This window comes from Perissodus microlepis, chromosome 5 (assembly GCF_051167445.1).
Source record: "Perissodus microlepis isolate ML-2025 ecotype Zambia chromosome 5, ASM5116744v1, whole genome shotgun sequence".
Lineage (NCBI taxonomy): Eukaryota > Metazoa > Chordata > Actinopteri > Cichliformes > Cichlidae > Perissodus > Perissodus microlepis.
Genome location: NC_140465.1, coordinates 28,096,637 through 28,115,336, shown reverse-complemented (window position 1 = coordinate 28,115,336; position 18,700 = coordinate 28,096,637). Strand labels below are relative to the sequence as shown.

The 18,700-nt window shown below is 39.5% G+C and overlaps 1 protein-coding gene and 1 non-coding gene across 4 annotated transcripts in view; both read right to left on the bottom strand.

Annotated features, from left to right (window-relative positions):
- arhgef10la (Rho guanine nucleotide exchange factor (GEF) 10-like a) overlaps positions 1-18,700 on the bottom strand; it is a 113,747-nt gene that overhangs the window by 85,307 nt on the left and 9,740 nt on the right. The window contains exons 2-7 of one of the 3 annotated variants that reach the window (XM_084929170.1): positions 15,572-15,862; positions 10,429-10,456; positions 3,448-3,608; positions 1,563-1,640; positions 1,339-1,469; positions 28-123 (exon numbers count right to left, since the gene is read on the bottom strand). In XM_084929170.1, coding sequence (XP_084785296.1) covers positions 28-123; positions 1,339-1,469; positions 1,563-1,640; positions 3,448-3,608; positions 10,429-10,456; positions 15,572-15,857 — 780 coding nt within the window. In that variant the 5' untranslated portion in view covers positions 15,858-15,862. The remainder of the gene's footprint in view (positions 1-27; positions 124-1,338; positions 1,470-1,562; positions 1,641-3,447; positions 3,609-10,428; positions 10,457-15,571; positions 15,863-18,700) is intronic. The other 2 variants (XM_084929171.1, XM_084929172.1) reach the window with 2 other exon arrangements.
- On the bottom strand, positions 13,923-13,994 carry trnap-agg (transfer RNA proline (anticodon AGG)). Its single transcript has one exon. It is a non-coding gene; the product is annotated as a tRNA-Pro (tRNA).

Here is an 18,700-nt window from a genome sequence, read left to right as displayed (position 1 = left end):
TGTGTTCACTTGCTGCTGGAGATATACCTTGATGTCATAGTTGTGTTTTCCAGACAGCCTCATGGCCAGTTCTCGTTTGGTCCTGGCACACCGTTCCCTCAGCCGACGCACTTCAGGAGTGAGCTACAGGTTTCGGACAAGGAAGGGCAGGGCATAGGTGCGGGTTGTGTTTAGCCACAAAAGGCAAAAGGGGGATGAAAGAGCAGGAAAAAGGAAATAGAAAAGGGAAATGGAGGCAAAGAGATCAAGGCAAAACAAGCAACGAAACACTGGGAATTAATCACAAGCGCAGAGTGAAAGCTGGAAGCACTGCATTGGTCAGAGGGGTTATGCTGTATCAGACTGATGGCCTTTGATTTAGAGAAGGATGGCAGGGGTTTCAGGCGGTTTAGTGAACATATTAAATAAGAAAACTCTATTGCAGGTCTCCCGGGTTTCTTCGGTAAGATGAGAACTTTAGGTATACTAGGTATAAAATTAATTGGACGAAGCTAATTAAAAAAGTATATTTTTGATCAAGGCTGTACTTGCCAAAAAGGGTTACTGGGCTCTAATGGGCCATTAATTGTCAAACCAGTGACGCTGAATCGTTCCTTTTGTTCAGTGGCCTGGGACAAGTTTGCAAAGAGACCTGTGGAGGGATTTTCACAGCACACCCTCGTGTAATTACCTGAACTCATTTTTCTCTCCCTTCACAAGCAGCATTTTGCTACCTATGGTCTCCCTCGCTTCTCAAAGCATTAATTTAACTTGAGCTTCTCTTGGATTACCATGGAGTTATATCAACACCTTCAATATGTAAAAATATGTAAAGGTAGGTATACATCTATACATTGATAAAGATTCAACTGAGCAAAATACTTTTTTTTTATTAGAGTGATTGAAATTTTTTCTTATGCCTGCAACGGTGTATGCGTGTTGAAGGCTGGTGAAGCATGAAAAGAAATGCAGCACATTGTGAATGTGAACACAGTGCCATCATGTGGAAGGACACTCTGAAGCCGAACACTGATTAACAGCATCCTTGGCAGAAAAGAGGCAAAGAGATCTGAGGCTTTTCAAAAAGAAATGCCTTGTGTTTACTTTCATCCCACAATGAAAGTATAAAGCTAGACAGCCTGGTATACATTTTTTATGTTATTTATAGTTTCCTTACAGTTCTATACATTAATAAAGACAACTGCACAGCAGAAGCACCAGATGAAATAGTCACATTGATTTTTTTTCTATCTGCTGGAAACCAACCAAAACAACCTGGTCAGTCATGATGCCATTTACAATCTAGAGAAATGACAACTTGTGTAGAGAAGGAAACGGATGCATTCACACAGTCTCTACCTTGCTCTTTGTTGGTAGTTTGGCCTCGTTATCAGAATGCTCATCGTAGCTTTCAAACTCACTGGAGCTCCATCCGTTGCCTGCCTCCAACGCACCAGTGTCTCTCTGAACGTCTTCATAGATCATATCTGCTAAACACAAGAGCTATTACACATCAGAAGCTGCATAATGAGATCTATGAGAAAGCAAGCAAAAAAAGTGAATAGGTGTCTACAGCTCCTAACCTTCATCAGGAGAGAGGGGTTCTTCGCTTGGAACATCATCATAGATCACCTCCGAAGCCTCTGCCGTCGGTGCTTCGGCTTCAGTCACGCATAGAGTTGGCAGAATAAAACAGGAGAGTTGAAATAAACACTGTTGTTCTGACTTGCACCTGCTTTTGTTACATCATTCTTTTATATCTCTCAAAAAAACAGCAAACACAATCTAACAGAGCTTTACACCGACTGAATGTTTATGCTCGATCTTTTAGACTCTGGGTGTCACTTAGCTTTAGAATATTTCCATATTTATGGCATTAACAGCATTTAAACATCATCATTCACAGGGAGATCTGCCAAATATCATGTGTATCTTGTGTACTGTTGCCACAACGGCTTTGCCTACATGACATAAGATGATTGTATCAGGCTTGTTTGAGCTATTGACCCATTCTCTCTCCACGCTTGGCAGGATTTGTCATTAACTGCTTTGAGAGTGTTTCAGCCTAATTTAGCTCAGTGAGCTTTATTGATTTGGTCTTAAACTGTGATTTGTCTGCAACACTTTCCCCTAAACCCTGAACAGCAACAATCACTGTTTTCAATTAATCTGACTGAAGATGTGAATTCTATCATGGATTATTGAGTCTAAAATTTAAAATAACCTTGCAATACAAGCCAGAAGATAAACTATTCTTTTCTTTCTCTCTTTTGTCCCCCAACAAAAAAGGATTAGCTCCACAAATATTCGTTATACCTCGCTTGGTTTCCGATGCCTGTGCATTCAAAGAGGATTCACAACAGAGAAGAAAACAACTGGAGTTGGGCTATCAGCCTGACTCCCAGCATATCGGCAAAGTGACTGGGCCTCTTGGGAACATGGCTTTTTACTTTAAATGTGGTATACCAGAAGTTCTTCACTGTGTTTTCTTACTTTATATTTAACTTTTCTCCACAGCAAGAAAATGACGTTTGAATAAACTCATTCTTAGTTCTTACTGCATCTAAAGGTACACTCTAATCCATATAATATCTATGATCACAAAAATATATTGTTGCTTTAAGAAAGAGAAAAAACATAATTATTCACAATGACTCTACACAACTTTGGTTCCAGCGCAGGTTAATCCACATGCAAAATACAAAGTCCGACAATTGAAGACTTTATCTGAAAATGTCTTTAACTGCATTGTACGCATTCAGACTAAAGCAGAGGCCCCTGTGTGAAAATGCATCAGAGGGGTGGGACATAAAAAAACGTCATGCAGTACTGCAGGGCTCCTTTACATCTCTCGTTTCTGAGCCACCTTCAAACAGCAGCACTGCTGACTGAGTCGAAATCCGAAAGCAATTTTCCCTCATGGAAATGGTACTCTATTGATCCTCGTCCTAAATTAATTGGATTCATGTCATGTCTGTGTAGAAATCAAATCATGGCACAGAATATGTGTGTGTGTGTGTGAGTGTGTGTGTGTGTCAGTCTGTGTTGTATCAGTATATGTTTGAAAGGGGTACATATGTGTTTATACACATGAAGGCATCTTTATGTGTGTCTGGCCTTTCAAAGTAGAAATCAATGAGCCATGAGATGACCACAGATTTGTAATATGGTGTTCTTGCCACCTTTGATCAAGGTCAAGAGATGGAATGCGTGATACTAACAAAATACTGTTTACAATTCATATTGCCAGTTTCATTATGATGTGGTCCACAGTACTGTTTACCCAATTCTGGAGGCTGTATTGGTTTTTCTATCAGATCTATCCGCAATGTGAACACTGTAATACATAGGTGGAATGAGTTGGAGTCCCAAGGCAAGCTTAGGTTTAATCTTTTTTGGTCTGAAATTGAACCCTTGATCTACAATATAAGGTGCACGGTTCACTGTCAATATAATTTAGCTTTGTACCTTCAGGGATGCCCCTCGAGCCTTGCTTGACGGTTTCTTTGCTGTGGTCTCCTGAATCGACCGGGGACTCCACAGCTGATGGTGCCACAGGAAGCCCCCGGAGCTCCTCTCCTACACAAGGAACTGAAGCACTGGGCTCATCTGCTTCTGCTGCTGAGGCACTGGAAGGTACCCAAACATTAGCACAGTTAAACTAACACCGAGTTCTGTGAGCCTCATAATAAGTTAATTTCAATGGGAGGAAGGGGAGGCAGAGTGGTTGGAGGTGGGTGGGTGGGTGGGTGGGTGGGGGGTGGTCGAAAATAGTTCTTTGCTGTTCAAGCGTACAAATGCACACTCCCTAAAGTGTGACAGAACACATCTTGCTACTGTCAAATTCATGTGACGTTTCTGAAGTAACTTCTTTCGGAAACAGGAACAGAATTCTTTTCCCAATTTGGCTAGCTGTGCAGCTTTACCTCTAACAAAGAGGATGTTTTGTTTTCCCTTTTGTCTTTGTGCTTATTTGATATTTAAAAGAAGTTTCTCCAAGACATAAACAGATTTCAAAGAAATTTGGTTGGAAGTGATGACAGTTTTTTTCCTGCATTGGGGAATTCTGGCACCGTCCAACGACCAAAGAAAAGTCTCTAACATAATTTCAGCTTGTTTTCTCATTTGTGTTTCGTTTAATCAAGCGTTTTCAAACATCAAAAGTAAAAGTCAACATAATTTTTACCAAGCCACCAGAAACAGGAAAATTTCACAGATTTCTATCATATAAATGAACACTAAACCGTACATGGACATTGTGCCACTATGTGTTTCGATATGCAGTTGTGAAATCAGATCAGAAACCAACATTAAATTAAGAGGACTGCTCAGCCTCTATAACCTGTCTCATTGCTTTCTTTTTTGTGTATTGTTGGGGTTTTTTTTAATGGTATTTAGAGGCTCTTTGATCATGAACATCTTCCTACCAATGCTGAAAATAGCTACATATTGTAGAATTATTGTTTAAATCTTGTGACAGCAATGTTATGCCATTTTAAAAAAAAAAAAAAAACAGTGATACCCTCAGTTGTAACTGGGCTATACTTTGCTGATTCAATTATTCACAAGAACTTTTGCAAAACCCAAAGTGTGCTACTTGAGTCACTTAACTTGTCCCTGAGCACTGTCATATCATTGTCTGTCATGCCTGAGGCTGACTATAATTACTACTGGCTTTATGAATGAAAACGTGCCCTGAACCAGCTATTAAAATCAGACTCTAGCACCACAGGGGGAAATCGTGTTGATACAGCTATCACAATGCTTGTGTTGATGCTGCCAGTGAGGCATTTTTCTCCCCCACATGACTGATAATATGACAGGATCCAGCATGTAGGAGAATCTCATCTACACTAATTAAATTGTCTCTCAGCTAAACACCTCAGCAACACTTGCAATGCCAGTACCAGCAGCAGCAGCTACTCAAGGTGATGGGCAACTGGTAGACAAATGAGACGTGCCAGAAGAATGTTGTCCATGGGAACTGCTGGGGAGGTAGCCTTGCAAGCTTGAAATACACTGTTGGCATTCAACAATCTTGCAAACTGTTATCTTTCACTGTGGGAGCATGCAGAGCGCATACAATGATCAAAGCTAGCAGGAAGGTCTTTGTACCATCTGCGATTTTTGGACTATGGAAAGGTAAGATTAACGGAGTTTTTGTAATGGAAGCATTGCATGATGGAAACATCACAAACACTGTTTTAAATGCTCTCCTCTTTTACATTGGTTATGTCTCTACATATACACACAAAAGGTATTACATACATACATACATACACACACACACACACACACACACACACACACACACCTCTTCAGTTCTCCTTTGTGCCATGTTTCCCTGTTGTACAATAAACGCCTGCCCCATAGGTGGAAGCAGATACGCCTTGCCAACATGTTGTATTACAGCTACTGATAATACCGTTTGGTTTTACAGTGGTGTCAAGTTCTGCAAAGTATTACTCTGATGCATTGTCTATGATGTGGCATCATTCATCTCAATCTGAAGGACAAAAAGGATCTCCACCCACATGAAAACAAAAAAGAGCTATTTCTCATCACATTTCTTGCAATGAACTGATCTCTTGTCATTAAAATTACTTGTGTGGGAAAAGAGCAGAGTCAGAACAATAGTGATACACAGATTGCCTCCCTGACTGTGTGCATTCATGTCAAGTATGAGTAATTTGAGCAGGGTAGCAATCGATCCAGGAATATTTTTGCGCACCCCCGTCACAACTTATCTCTGCCTATAAGCCCTAGTGAGTCATATAGCTTAAGGAGAGAAAGAGGAATGATTTTTCAATGCAAATGACATAGCCTGGGGCAGAGCACAGCCTAAAGTGGAAGCTGCTTGAATGCAAATACTGTATTTCCATCTGTTTCCATTCTCTTTACCAACAGCACCAGAGCAGTGCAATATGCCAAATCTCTACCCGTTTTAGCCCCTCGATCTCTCCTGATCATCTCAGATAGAGCTAAAAGGAAAAGTGACCCTTTGGAATTATCAGAATTTCTCTGGTGATTGCTCATAATATGTGTGGTAGAAAGGACCCAAAGCACACAGTGTTATAGACATGTGAACGACTTTATTTACAATTTGCTTCCTGCTCATAAGGCTTTTCAGCCACCTCTTTCTGTGCAGCACATCTTCCCCTGGTCTCGGCATCCTACTGAAGTAGGGAAGGCGTGGCCATGCGATGGAAAACTTCCCCTGACACCACACATCCCGCCACAACACCCATTGCCCAACTTAGGCCGGGGAGCTATCTGGCCTAGCCTACTCTCCATACCAATGTGCTCAAAAGGGTCCTCCACTAATGGCAAAGGGCGCAAAGGTTTTTTTGGTACGGCCAGTCAGTTGACCAGCTCACATGCCAGGCTGGACACGCACCATCGATGCACATCCCCCCAAATGCACGGCCAATAATTTGGGCCATAATTCATTCCAGAGTATTGTCATATCCCATAATCCCTGCCACTGGGTTATAATGAGCCGCCTGGAGATTCATTTCGCAGCAGCTCTTAGGCGCCAACAGCTGGGCGTGTTCCTCTTCTGTGCGAGTGTCGCGACTCACTCGCTAAAGCCTATCTTTAATCAATACAAAATACAGGTAGGTCAGCGCTGCATCAGGGCACACCGTGTGACCATCAGTTCTTATCACTTGGTGAAAGGCTGAGCGTAGGGTGTCATCACGATGCTGTTCGAGTGGAAAATCTCCCATGGAGTGAATTACCGGAGCTGGCGGGGCCCTGTCATCTCCTTCTCACCAGAGTAAGCGTCCGACGACCCCCACGTCACCGCTGAGTGCAGCGCAGACACTACACGCCACTAAACGTTGTGAACACATCCCCAGCTGAACCACAAACCACACCCCGCCACAGTGATCTGAATGATCTTCATCTAAGTCAATGTGTCCAAACAAAATTTAAAGAACAAATAATAAACAGTAGCACTTTTAGTGTTTTTATTAAGCACACTGAGTAACCCTGTATCTGCCCACTACTTATCATGAACCTTTTCCAAATTGCACACTGTGTTAATGCCAAGCTTTTCTGTACAGCAATGACAGACTCCAATTAGACTGCACTGCAAGTCTTGAGTTCATGGCTTCTCATTATATTTACATACTAGTTTGCTTTGAATGTTTTTACAGAATCATCTTTGTTTCTTTTTCGTTCACAGCACAACCAACAGAGGGAAGCACAAGGTGAGAGTTCTTCAAACAAAGTGGCTGTGAAAAATAAATGTGTTCTTCATGGTAGATTAGACACGTTGCTTTCCAAGGGCAAATGTGTAAAGTTCCCCGCAAAGTTGCAAAAGGGAAAAAAAAGGTGAAGGCAAAAAACTTCTGTGGGGAAAAACAACAAAAAGTGAAAAAGGAAAGTTATTCGGTAAGGTTAAAGCTCTGTGTGCATAAAACAGATGCATGCAAACACGTTGTCATGGTATCTTTTGTGCTAATCTTTTCACTGCTGAGGTTCTGTGTCATCCGTTTAATGAAAACTATCTGTCAAGTGTTAAAATGTGAAGTCAGAGGTAAATGCTGGTATCAAACACTGGCATGCACATAAAACTCAGGAGAGAAGTGCTGCTTTGAGCCTAATAGCTGTAACGAGCTGATGTGCTGTCATAGCAGTGCTAAAAAAACACATATTTCTACAATAACATTCGCAAAGTAATTTTGGCAATATTATTCTAAAACTGCTGACAGATTTAGTGGATGTGCTGACAGTCTTAACACCTTGATTGTGGAAAGTGCTATTGATAGCTTTTCTTTAAAAGGCAGACTATTGACTAAACCAAACTGGAAATGTGCACTCAGCACAAATCTTCCTGAATGAGAAATTGCCAAGACCTCGCTGTGACTTTATCGCACACACACACAGGCACGCAAGCACACACGTATATAATCATTTATGCGCTCACATATGCACACAGCAGAAATGTACACATACAGACACGCTCACACCTGTGTACAGACACAGGCAACTTCTTTCAGCACAGGAAAGTCGACAGGAATCCAAACTATCAGCAGAGGTTTCTGAACACACTTCCTAGAAGCACAGGTGGGAGACCTCATGGTTTCCATCAAGCAAGCACAGAGGGTAGAGAGAAATTATTCTGATGAGATCTCAAACCAAAGGGGTTTTTTGGTCTTTTTTTGTAGTTTTAATGTTTTTTTCATAGACAGAACTAAAAACAATAGAACTGCACACAAGGTCAGTGTGTAAAATATAGTACAAAAAGCAGTATAAGCTACAAAGCTAAGAAGAACAAAAAACAGCTACATTTTCCAGCACAACCCCCAGATATTTGATCGGAGCACCAGGGAATTCAGAGGCCAAGTCAATACCTAAATCTATTCCGAAACTATTTTTGTAGTAGAGTAAGAGCTATTAATCTGCCGAAGCACGACACTGATAAATAAAATCTAAATCAATGCTAAGACCCAGTATACTGCCCATAGCGTGCCTCTGCAGCCTTTTTTAAATAGTGTGTCCTGCTGCCACATAGACAGTCAACCACACGGTGTAACAGCAAATGTGACTCATCAGACCACGTCTACTTCCATTCACTCACATGCCTATTAAAGCACTTTCAACATAGGAGATGGGGTCAGTGTGGGCTCTTTGACCAGTCTGTCGCTACATATATCCACACACAGCAATCTTTCCTGCGTTCTATCACTGACATTGTACAGCTTTTTCTTAAATGTGTCTCCTGTGGGACTGAAACACACGGGTCAGTTTTTGCTCTACACTTGAGTCGTGAACCCTGAGTGATCCTGAGTGATTATGGGTAGCTAGAACTGTCCTTTTTTTAAAGCAAACATACCACTTAGAATCTAGGATAATCTACCTCTTGATAAGTTCAGCTGTAACTATATAACCAGTGTAAGTCAAGTGTTTGTATATTGCGGCTAATTTCAGTGTTCATTTTATTTTCCTTATTATTCCTTATTATTTGACTTATTATTGACAATGGATTTTACCTTTGGGGATTTAATAGGATGACTGCCTTTCAAGCTTACGGTGAGTTCAAACTCACCATGAGCTGAAATATGCTTTGGAGAAACTCTAATTCTGCCCGTCAGTGTCTGGGTTTCTGTTCTGTAAGTGACTTTGCCTGCTAACCTCCCCGTGGAGAGCAGGAGGCAAAAAGACAGTTTCCTTAGTGGAATCAATAAACTATCAAATCATTATTTACTATGCAGACGCCTCACAGCAAATCATCTTAACTGCATGAAAGATGATTTCTGACTGCATCAATATCGAGGTCATTTCATGCACCTTCTCAGGAATGGATATTTTGTCTGCTGTTCATTTTACATTTCCAATGATTCAGAGTCAGGTACTGGATTATCATGTATTCATGCATGTAGAAAGCTTCATTGGTGAATGTCAAATATTATATGTAATATTTCCAAAAACACAACAAAATAAGTAAAATGTACTCCCCGTGGAAGAGAACCACGCAGTTAGTATTATGCGCCAAGTTATGGCGTGATCTGCCTCCTAATGTCCCTGTACACCCACACAAGCATATTCAGCTATTCTGGCTGATTAGACCACTCCTCAGGTTGGAGGCAGTCAGACTTCTGCTTGGAATTATGTGAGGACTCTGTGTACAGATATGAATACATGGAGTCCTCCCCCACATCTCAGAGCAAAGCTAACAGGCGAGGGAGGGAGCTGTCATTTATAGTCATACACGCCCACACAGTTCTAAGAAGTCTAATCAGCAACAACACCAACAAAAAAAAAATGGAATGAACCTGTGGGCGTTCCATATGTGCAGGGCTTTAACAGGTACCACAACACTTATACAATGAAGATTAATGGAATTCAATTTGTTCTACTCAAAGCAATAACAAAAACAAACACACGGGTCTTCACAGAAACGCTGTCCCCGTTTTTGTAATCGACATGCACCTCACTGTCAGTACATGCATACATTTAGACTTGCTTCATTTGCAGTAGGGAGACAGTTGTAAAGGATAATGGAGAGAAACCAGGTCTAGTCTTTACTATGTAAAGTGTGCTAAGTTGATATATGTTATGATTTGGTGCTATATGAAGAAAACTAAATTGCATTGCAAAAAAGACTTGCAAAATTTACATTACTACATTAGGAATTATAGATGAGGCTAATCCTAATATACTGTATGCATCATTGTGAGTCAGGCAATCCAGTGATTTCCCTCTAGAACTGTATCAGCAGAAGCACTTCATACTTGACATCACCTCTTGTCATTATCTGTGACATGTCATCTGGCATCTAAATGTTATAACGTCACAGTATCTCCCACTCAATGTCGTGTTTGGATGAAGTGCAAGCATGACATCATCGCAGGCGTAATGACATAATAGTGATGAGTTTACTTTCTCCACCACCCTTTAGTGATTTTCCCCATGGTCTGATCATAATCAAAGGCAACTTACCAGTTGGGTGACTCAGTACCTGGAACATCTGTCAAAGAGAGCAAAACAGCAAGTATGAGGCAAATTATTCCGAAGAAAATGAAGCACTACGTAAAAACTTTAAAATGAAACTTTACCACGTGATAAAAAGACATTTTGTGACTCTGGTGTATTTATTATTTATTTACTACTCGTATGCAGAAATTTTCATAAACTAAATTTGTGTTTAGAATTTAAATAAACTCATGAGTGTTACTAAAAGTGAAGCAATATGTGTATAAACCACAGCTAAAAGTGATTTGCATGATTGTAATGTATTCTGATGGCATACGTTCTGTACAAAAAAAAAGGTGCCCTTAATCAAAGGCTACAATCAATCTACTTTGGCACCTTTCACAAAAGCTTGAGTCATCTAAGTGAGGGAAGAATCTAGATTTTAGCTGCTCTCAGCCCTCGATTACATAAGACCTCCACTACACACTGTTATCGACACTCAGAATTCCCCTACGCATCTCACAGCCCACTTAACGGATTACCACACATACTTGCTAAAAAAGCTTTTTAATTAAGGACTAATCACTCCACTTTGTCCAACAGAACTTTTCCAAGACCTAAATCTTCCTCTTTATCTGAGCATGTAATTACCAGGGCCTATTTGGCAACATTAGCCAGGTAGTAAATATCAGAGTTCATACGCCTTTTTCAGGGTCAAATTCAAGCTTTTTAAGCACTTTCAAGGTCCCTTTTCAAACTTTTCCAGCACAGGCCTCAGTGTGAGCTTGAAGACATTTATAATGTTTAAGTAGTTTAATGTGTAGGTGCTGATGATAAACACATTTTGAATGAAAGCCGGGGAACTTTGGTATCACAGAAACAAGTGACTTGTCTTTGTGACCGTATGGATCGCTCCCTCATATTACCATTATTTCACCCAAAGGCACAAAGTTAATACTCAAAAAAGTTGTACACACAAATATAAACAGTACTTGGTGACAACTTTGCTTTTAGCCTTTAACCCTCTGGGGTCCAGGGTATAACTGGCCATTTTTGACTACTTTTGATTTGGCCTCTATATTTCACCTTTAAAAACTGTTTATCTTGTCAATCTGTTATTTTCTCATTTTGACAAACTGTATCAGCACAATTTATCTAAATTCAGACAAAATTTAAAATATGAGTAGAAAGTGATATTTTTGACTGTAAAAACCACAAGCATGTTTAACGAATCATTTTCATAACTTGTAATGCAAATGCAAATTGAACATTTTTTTAAAAAATATGCACAAGTTTTGCAAACAACAAAGTTATATGGTACTATTTACCTAAAAATGCAGCCAAGGCTCAGACGTTTTTTATATAACCATTTAAAACTATGTACAGAACAATCCGGTGTTCTGCATCAAATAAGAAGGCACACAAATTATCTATGCAACTCCAAAAAAATAGTTTGTGTCCACTATAACACAGATGAGAACAGCACAGGGATAAATCCTGCAGGTTTGACAGCAGGTGTGTCACTCAGCGTTTACACTGCAATCTGCCTTTGGTGGCTTTTTTGCAGCAACTGTGACAAAACAACGACTACACTACACACTAACTACACAAGACAACACACTAACTTGAGACTACAAACACGGTAAACGTCACAAATCTCTCACGTATCAAAACTCTCTCTCTCTCTTTCGCTCACTCCTAAAACTTCCCCCTCTTCCCAAACAACCAAATGCCACATGTTGCCATATCATTTTTTGATTGGTCGACATGGTACATTTTTCCACCAGTAGGGAAGGAGTGTTTTTTCTTTTTCTTTTTTCACTCACAAGCAAAGCGTGTTTGCTAGCACTCTCCTTAGAAAACGCCATTTTAACCGTTTCTTCCCGGAGTAAACGCCACTGTTGTATTCAGAAAAAAACCCATCGGTTTTACGTGGCCTATCAACACAATTTAAACACAGGTATATAGTTTTAAGTCCGCATGTTTGACCCAAGTTGAAATGGAGACTCTGGGTCCGTCGACCCCAGAGGGTTAACCAGAAAGCCTTAAGTTGGCTAGTTATGTATCTGGCTAATGTTACTTTTACATTTTGCGACTCATTTTATTTCTCTGTCTGATAAGAAAACTATTCAATCAGATAGTTGTTTGTGGTGAATGAAATACAGTTACACTTTCAAGCACTTTTAAGCACCACATCTGTAATTCAAGCACTTTTCAAACCTTGAAAAGACAACATTAAAATTCAAGCATGTTCAAGGATTTCAAGCACCCGTACGAACCCTGAAATATATCATACTTATATCTACATAAGTTGATCCAATTAAGAGGAAAGTTAACTCTGCTCTCTAACGCCTGTCTGCTTCGGGCAACAATTAAATCCTTTTAAGGAGAGATTAAAGCCACAAGCAACTGGTTGAAGTCACTGAGACTCTGTCTTGCTACAGAAAACAGATCAGATCACATTAAGTGATGAAAAATCACATTTACATCTCAGCTTACCTGAGATGAGCTATTAGGCAGTGGCATAGTAGGTGCAGTTCACCGTTATGCCCAGGGGCAGTTTAATGGAAGTTGCGTAATATAACACAGGGCTGGAGCTTGTGGCTTTCACAGGTGAAAAATATCAAAACAGTAACCTTCACTTTTGTCGATAAGAAAGCTCCATTTTATTCCATTTGTACTTTCAGTGTACTTTTAATAGAGTTTTGTAACCAGAATAGGTATCATTTTGATGACTTGAAACCCCTGTACAGCCAACCACACAGTCATTTTCACTTATACTGCTGACTTTATTCTATTTCATACTTCTACCTCACTACATTTGACAGACATTTATTTGCTTTTTAGACCAAAAGACAGGAGGATGTAAAACTTTGAGTGCAAAGCTTTGGATGCTTATTAAAAACAATTTTATAAATTATACAGTATTTCCACATCTGGAATTTTTAGTAGTAATTATAGAGTAATTATAATCCATCCACCCATCCATTTATTCTCTTCTGCTTATCTAATTCAGGGTCATGGAGGGTCATGTGCCTACCCCAGCTGTATTGTAATCTAGTACTAAGAAAACATAACAATGAAAACAGACTAAGTACTATTATGAAGGTGGTAAATCTATGATGTAGGTTACACAGTCATCGTGTTTGCAAAAGATTCTTGGGAGAAGCCAGGAGGAGAAACACCCAGCCTCAGGGAGCAGATATTACACCAGATGCCCATCCCGAGGAAGGGAAAAAAAGTCTGTGCCAAATCACACATGTGATTCATGTCCTGTCATAACCCCTTGGGAAACAAAGGGGCAGCTGAAAGTACCTACCGACTCTGTGTAATTCACTGAAGTCCTTAACGTCAATAATAGCAAAACAGCAAATATGAGGCAAATTATTAAAGAAAATGAAGCACATATGTACAGAAATAGAACTGTAAGATAAATATGCACAAATAACCACTGCATGCTGAAAGAGAAGCTCTCTTCACCTATACTGGTGAATTTTACTAATAAAAATGAAACATACCTAGGGCTCGTCCGGGATTTGAACCCGGGACCTCTCGCACCCTAAGCGAGAATCATACCCCTAGACCAACGAGCCACGTGTATTGCATTGCTGCTCAGGCTAGAGGTGTTTAGAGAGTGCTTTGGGTGTCGCGTTACCTGTTTTCGGGACACAATGTATAAAAACGTAGCTATACGTCTAAAACAAAGCATTGCGCATCTCTTACCGCGACAGTCTTTTACTACCTTAAAAGCCGATGACCGCTAACTGCTGTCCATGAACTAGTTTATGCGGCTGCCCAGTGCTGAGTTTGAGTAACTAACTATGCCAGCTAGTTTCCTCAATAATTTCAGGACATGGATTGGATTACTATTTTTTTTTGTCGATGCCTACACGAGTAAATTACTTATTTTAGATATTTCTGTTCATATCCGTTTGTTTACCTGTGTCCATTTTAGAGGTTGTACGAGAATGACTAGGCTTACCGCGTGCCCAATAAAGCTGTTGATGCAGGGTTGTACATAGATGAAAAGACAGTTCGCAAAAAGCAAAAAACAAGGAATATAACTTCCGTAAAGAGCAAGTTAACAGCTACCCACACGATCGCCGCCCGAAGTTACCTTGCGGTAGCTCGTTGCTGTGAATGCAATCATATACTGTTATTATGCAAAGGTGGATTGTGTCTGCAGGCTGCTGTTGCTCTGTGACAAGCGTCGGCATGTTGGCTGGCGGTTTGTTAATATTTGAAGAGTGCCAAACATGCGGCCGGAGGCCACAACTTGGGTCCACTTTGGATGGCTAGCATTAAGTTTGAATAAAATGAATATCTTCATCTTTTGTGCTGATGCCAGCATTGCTGTGCAGGTGTGAAAATGTCTGGAAAATTATAAGTAATTCTAGATCTAGACAAGTTGTTTGAAGCACAAAGACTGTAATTGTCAGTTTTTGTGCCTCTCCACTGTGAAGCTTACATTGTACCGCATGGCAGTAGGCTCTCAGGCTGTTCATCATCTGTTTTGTAAATGGAAACTGCCTTAAATCAGAAGATAATTTTACAGGAAATAGCCTAATACTTTCTGATGCCTGGGGAATTTTTAAGCAAGCTGAGCAAGAGCGGCCTTTCATTTGGTTTTTTAATAAAATCCTCTTCTTAAATTAAAAAAAAAAATGGAAGGAAAAAGGCATTTCTGAAGGTTACTTTTCTTAATATATGGCATTGCACAATCATTTCAATTGAGACCGACTTGGACTGTATGTAGTCCATCAGCCAAAGTGAGTATGAAATCCCATGGTCTTTTATCTGTTTGATGTGTGGCTTTGATATGTTTGATAGAGTTAACGTGAGTAAATGTGTGGTCTTAAAAGGATTTCAAAGGGACTATCTGTTTCAGTTCAAATGTAAAATTGGCAAATCCCTTGACATTTAAAAATATCTAAAAAAATAAATAAATAAATAGCACATCTGTTTACTATAAATAACTGTTTAAAGAAGATTGCTGACTTTTCTCCTTAAAAATATAATAACGATAATCGCACAGCCCCCAGTGTACACATTAGATTGGCCAATTATTTATGCTGTTTTGTAGAATTTATTTATTATTTTATAAAATACATAACTAAGAAGCCACATGAGCATTTGCCTGATACCCCTTTTACTTCTGGACACTAGTTACCTGTGGTAGAAACTGAAACTGGATCCTTGGTGGCAACGCTGTCTGGTCCAGCAGAAGGTGAAGTTGTAGTTGTGCTGTCAGTAAATGTTTGTGAGACGCTGCCTGATGTCACGTTGTCTTCATGCTTTGATGCTTGGACAGGTTTGACACAGTCTGTGACCGTCTTACTGTCTTCCTGAAGTTTATCCTCATCTGTACTGTCATCAAACTCAAACTCTTCACCTTGCTCCTCGTCATCATCCTCTCCATCCTCTTTTAGCAGTTGCTGAGACACCACAGTAGACATAATCGCTGAAAAAGAGTGAAACGTCTAGTGTAAATGGTTTTGTTTATAGCATTTTCATAACAGATAATAACTTAGAGAACAAAACAAGAAAAAGTATCGTGTCCACGCAATCAAAAAAGATCTCAGCATTGAAAAACATAAGGTTACTTGACGCACTGAATGACAGGGTGATAATACACTCCAAGTAGAAAGCAGAGAAAAGGTGGTGGTTATATCATCCCAAGTCTAATAATAAGCTGCTCCATCACAAAACATTATGCAGACATTAAATATGTTGTTTTAACTCTCATCACTGCAATTTTAATACCAGGATCAAGGCAAAAAGGTAAATAAGCTCGAAGACTGGAATGTCGTCTTAACTTTGCAAACATACCAAAGCTGCTTAAGAGCCACAAAGAAGTAGGAGATAAAGATCTGTATTTTACTAAACAACAACCATCCGGAAAAAATGAACTTTTAACCTTGCAGTGTGTTCAGAACAAAAGGATGAACAGTGGACTTTTTGTTTTGGACATAAGATTCATGTACACTTTTTTAAATACTAAGGAAATGAAGGCATTCACACAACAGATAACTGTTTTATGAATGCATAGAGAACACTGTAAGAAGAAGCTGAATTCATCTTGTCTTCTCAGTAAATACATTATGATTTTAGAATCTTTCATACTGGTACACATAATAAAGGCCATTTCATTGTGATTTCGCAATCACACTTTCAAAATTCTGTTTTATTTTGTTGTTTTATAATTTCTATGACACACATTCCCACAAGGTACTAAATTGCTCCGCACATTTATTAAATATGTTGTACTTACTCCATTTCGGCCCATTTTAGTGCACCACGCCTGAACCCAGCATCTGCTTTGCATTTCGATTAGCACCAACCTGCTTCCAGTGCTGGAACATTGTTGGGATTAGGGGGGCAGTTTGTCAGACTGCTTTGGGAAAATGACAGCTAAACACGGGATGCACGGGAACACAGCCATGAAACATGTTGCTTGAGGATTGTAAAAATCATTGTGAGCAATTTTGTTTGACCTGGATACAAGGATAATATCTGTTATGGCTCTCATTAGCTTTTACTGCATGCTGACAGCTCAATTTGGATGATGTTTATTTGTGCTGTGCTTCTGGTTTAGTGATGGCTTTCAATCCTAAAGCAAATGTATTTGAAGAGTAGGTTCATTAGTTTTCATTTTAATCTTAAAACACCAATAAAATACCAACATGAACACTAGAGTGTTATTTTGTTCTTTCTTCTGTCCATTTTCCTTTTCGGGTAATTAAAATAACACAAAATAACTGAATGTGTTTTTAAGTTGGTGTTTTATTATAGTTCACTCTTTGCATTGCTGCTAAAAAAAAGGAAAAACATTGCTTCTGGGAACACAGGATATTCTGCAGAGGAAGGCCGTAGACTAACTTAAGAAGCTATTGTGTTGATTCATCTGACTTACCTCATGTTAGATAAAGTTAAGCATGCATTTTTGTAGAGATTGGAAATGGTGATTTTGGAAGTGTTTTTTAAGGAACACAAGGACTGATTCAAGTCCCCAAAACTTAACAATAGTTTTAGGAAAATGTTGGAATATTGCTAACATTTGTGGGTATTTAAATTAACATAAAACAAAACAATTTAATAGAGAGCACAAGCCTTTCCTCAGAAACTGGTTCTCTGCTTGTTAACAACTGCATGCCAACACAGCCTTTGACCTCTTTCACAACCTCTGTACCACATACACAGTTTCTCCATTCGGCCCACTCCCTGGTCAACTCAACAATGAGTCTTTTGTGGATGAAAAAACTTCTGTTCTTTCCTCCAAAAGCATTGTTTCTACATTCGTCACTGCGGTGAGGTACTGATTAATTCACTAGACATTTGGATTATGGCTGTATCTCTTTGTAAAAGAAATGAGGATTTTTTTTAAGGAAAGAAGTAGCAGGAATGCATGAATGTTTCAATAGGGTTTGTGCAATATCACAGTATTGCATTATGCTGGTGTATTTAGAAATCCCTTTTAAAAACATTTTTTTAAAAGACCCTCCTCTTTCTACTAAATTGATACTGGATTCCATGACCTGTATTAAGGTCACGTAATGTACATTCCTACATGAAAATGCCATCCGAGGGATGGTGGTGGAAAATTTAACTGAGCCTAGGTACCTGTTGAAATGTGAGACTGTGAGAATTAAAGTGTACCTAATAAAATTTGGGGGGGGTATTCTGAGTGATAAAGGTGAGCTAGCCAACACAGATACTGCTTTGTGGACTATTTTAGAAAGCTGCGGCTAAAGAGAGTAAAACCTCACAGGGAGAGAGAAAGGAGACTTACACTGATAGTGTCACTTACATTCACACATGTACACTCGACCACTTCTGGACGTTACACACAAGTACAAAAAAATGCAAGAAGAAAAAAAACATTATAAAACCACATCAGGAACCATTATGCAACCACACACATTTTCTCAAGGTGCAGAAGTCAGCTAATAAACGCACCACACACTGTAACAGTTGGGGTCACTGACTGTCAGCAAAGAATCTCTTCAACACTTTTCCGTTTGTTTGACAATTTTTAAGTGAGATCATGCTTTAAAGCTACGGCTTCATGAGCTGATGAATGACCTCTTATGAGAGGTACTTCCCAAAGTTTGAATTGCATACACTCGTGTGCTCCGAAATCAGTGTCTTCCTAAGTTAAGCTAAGTGATAGCACTGAGCTACTATTACCCAAATAATGAACATGAGCTGGGTTGTTACTGCAATAACTTATCAGCAATGGTGTTTATCTTTTTCTTTATGAAACTGAATGTCTTAGTATTATTTACAGTTGAAAAAGTAT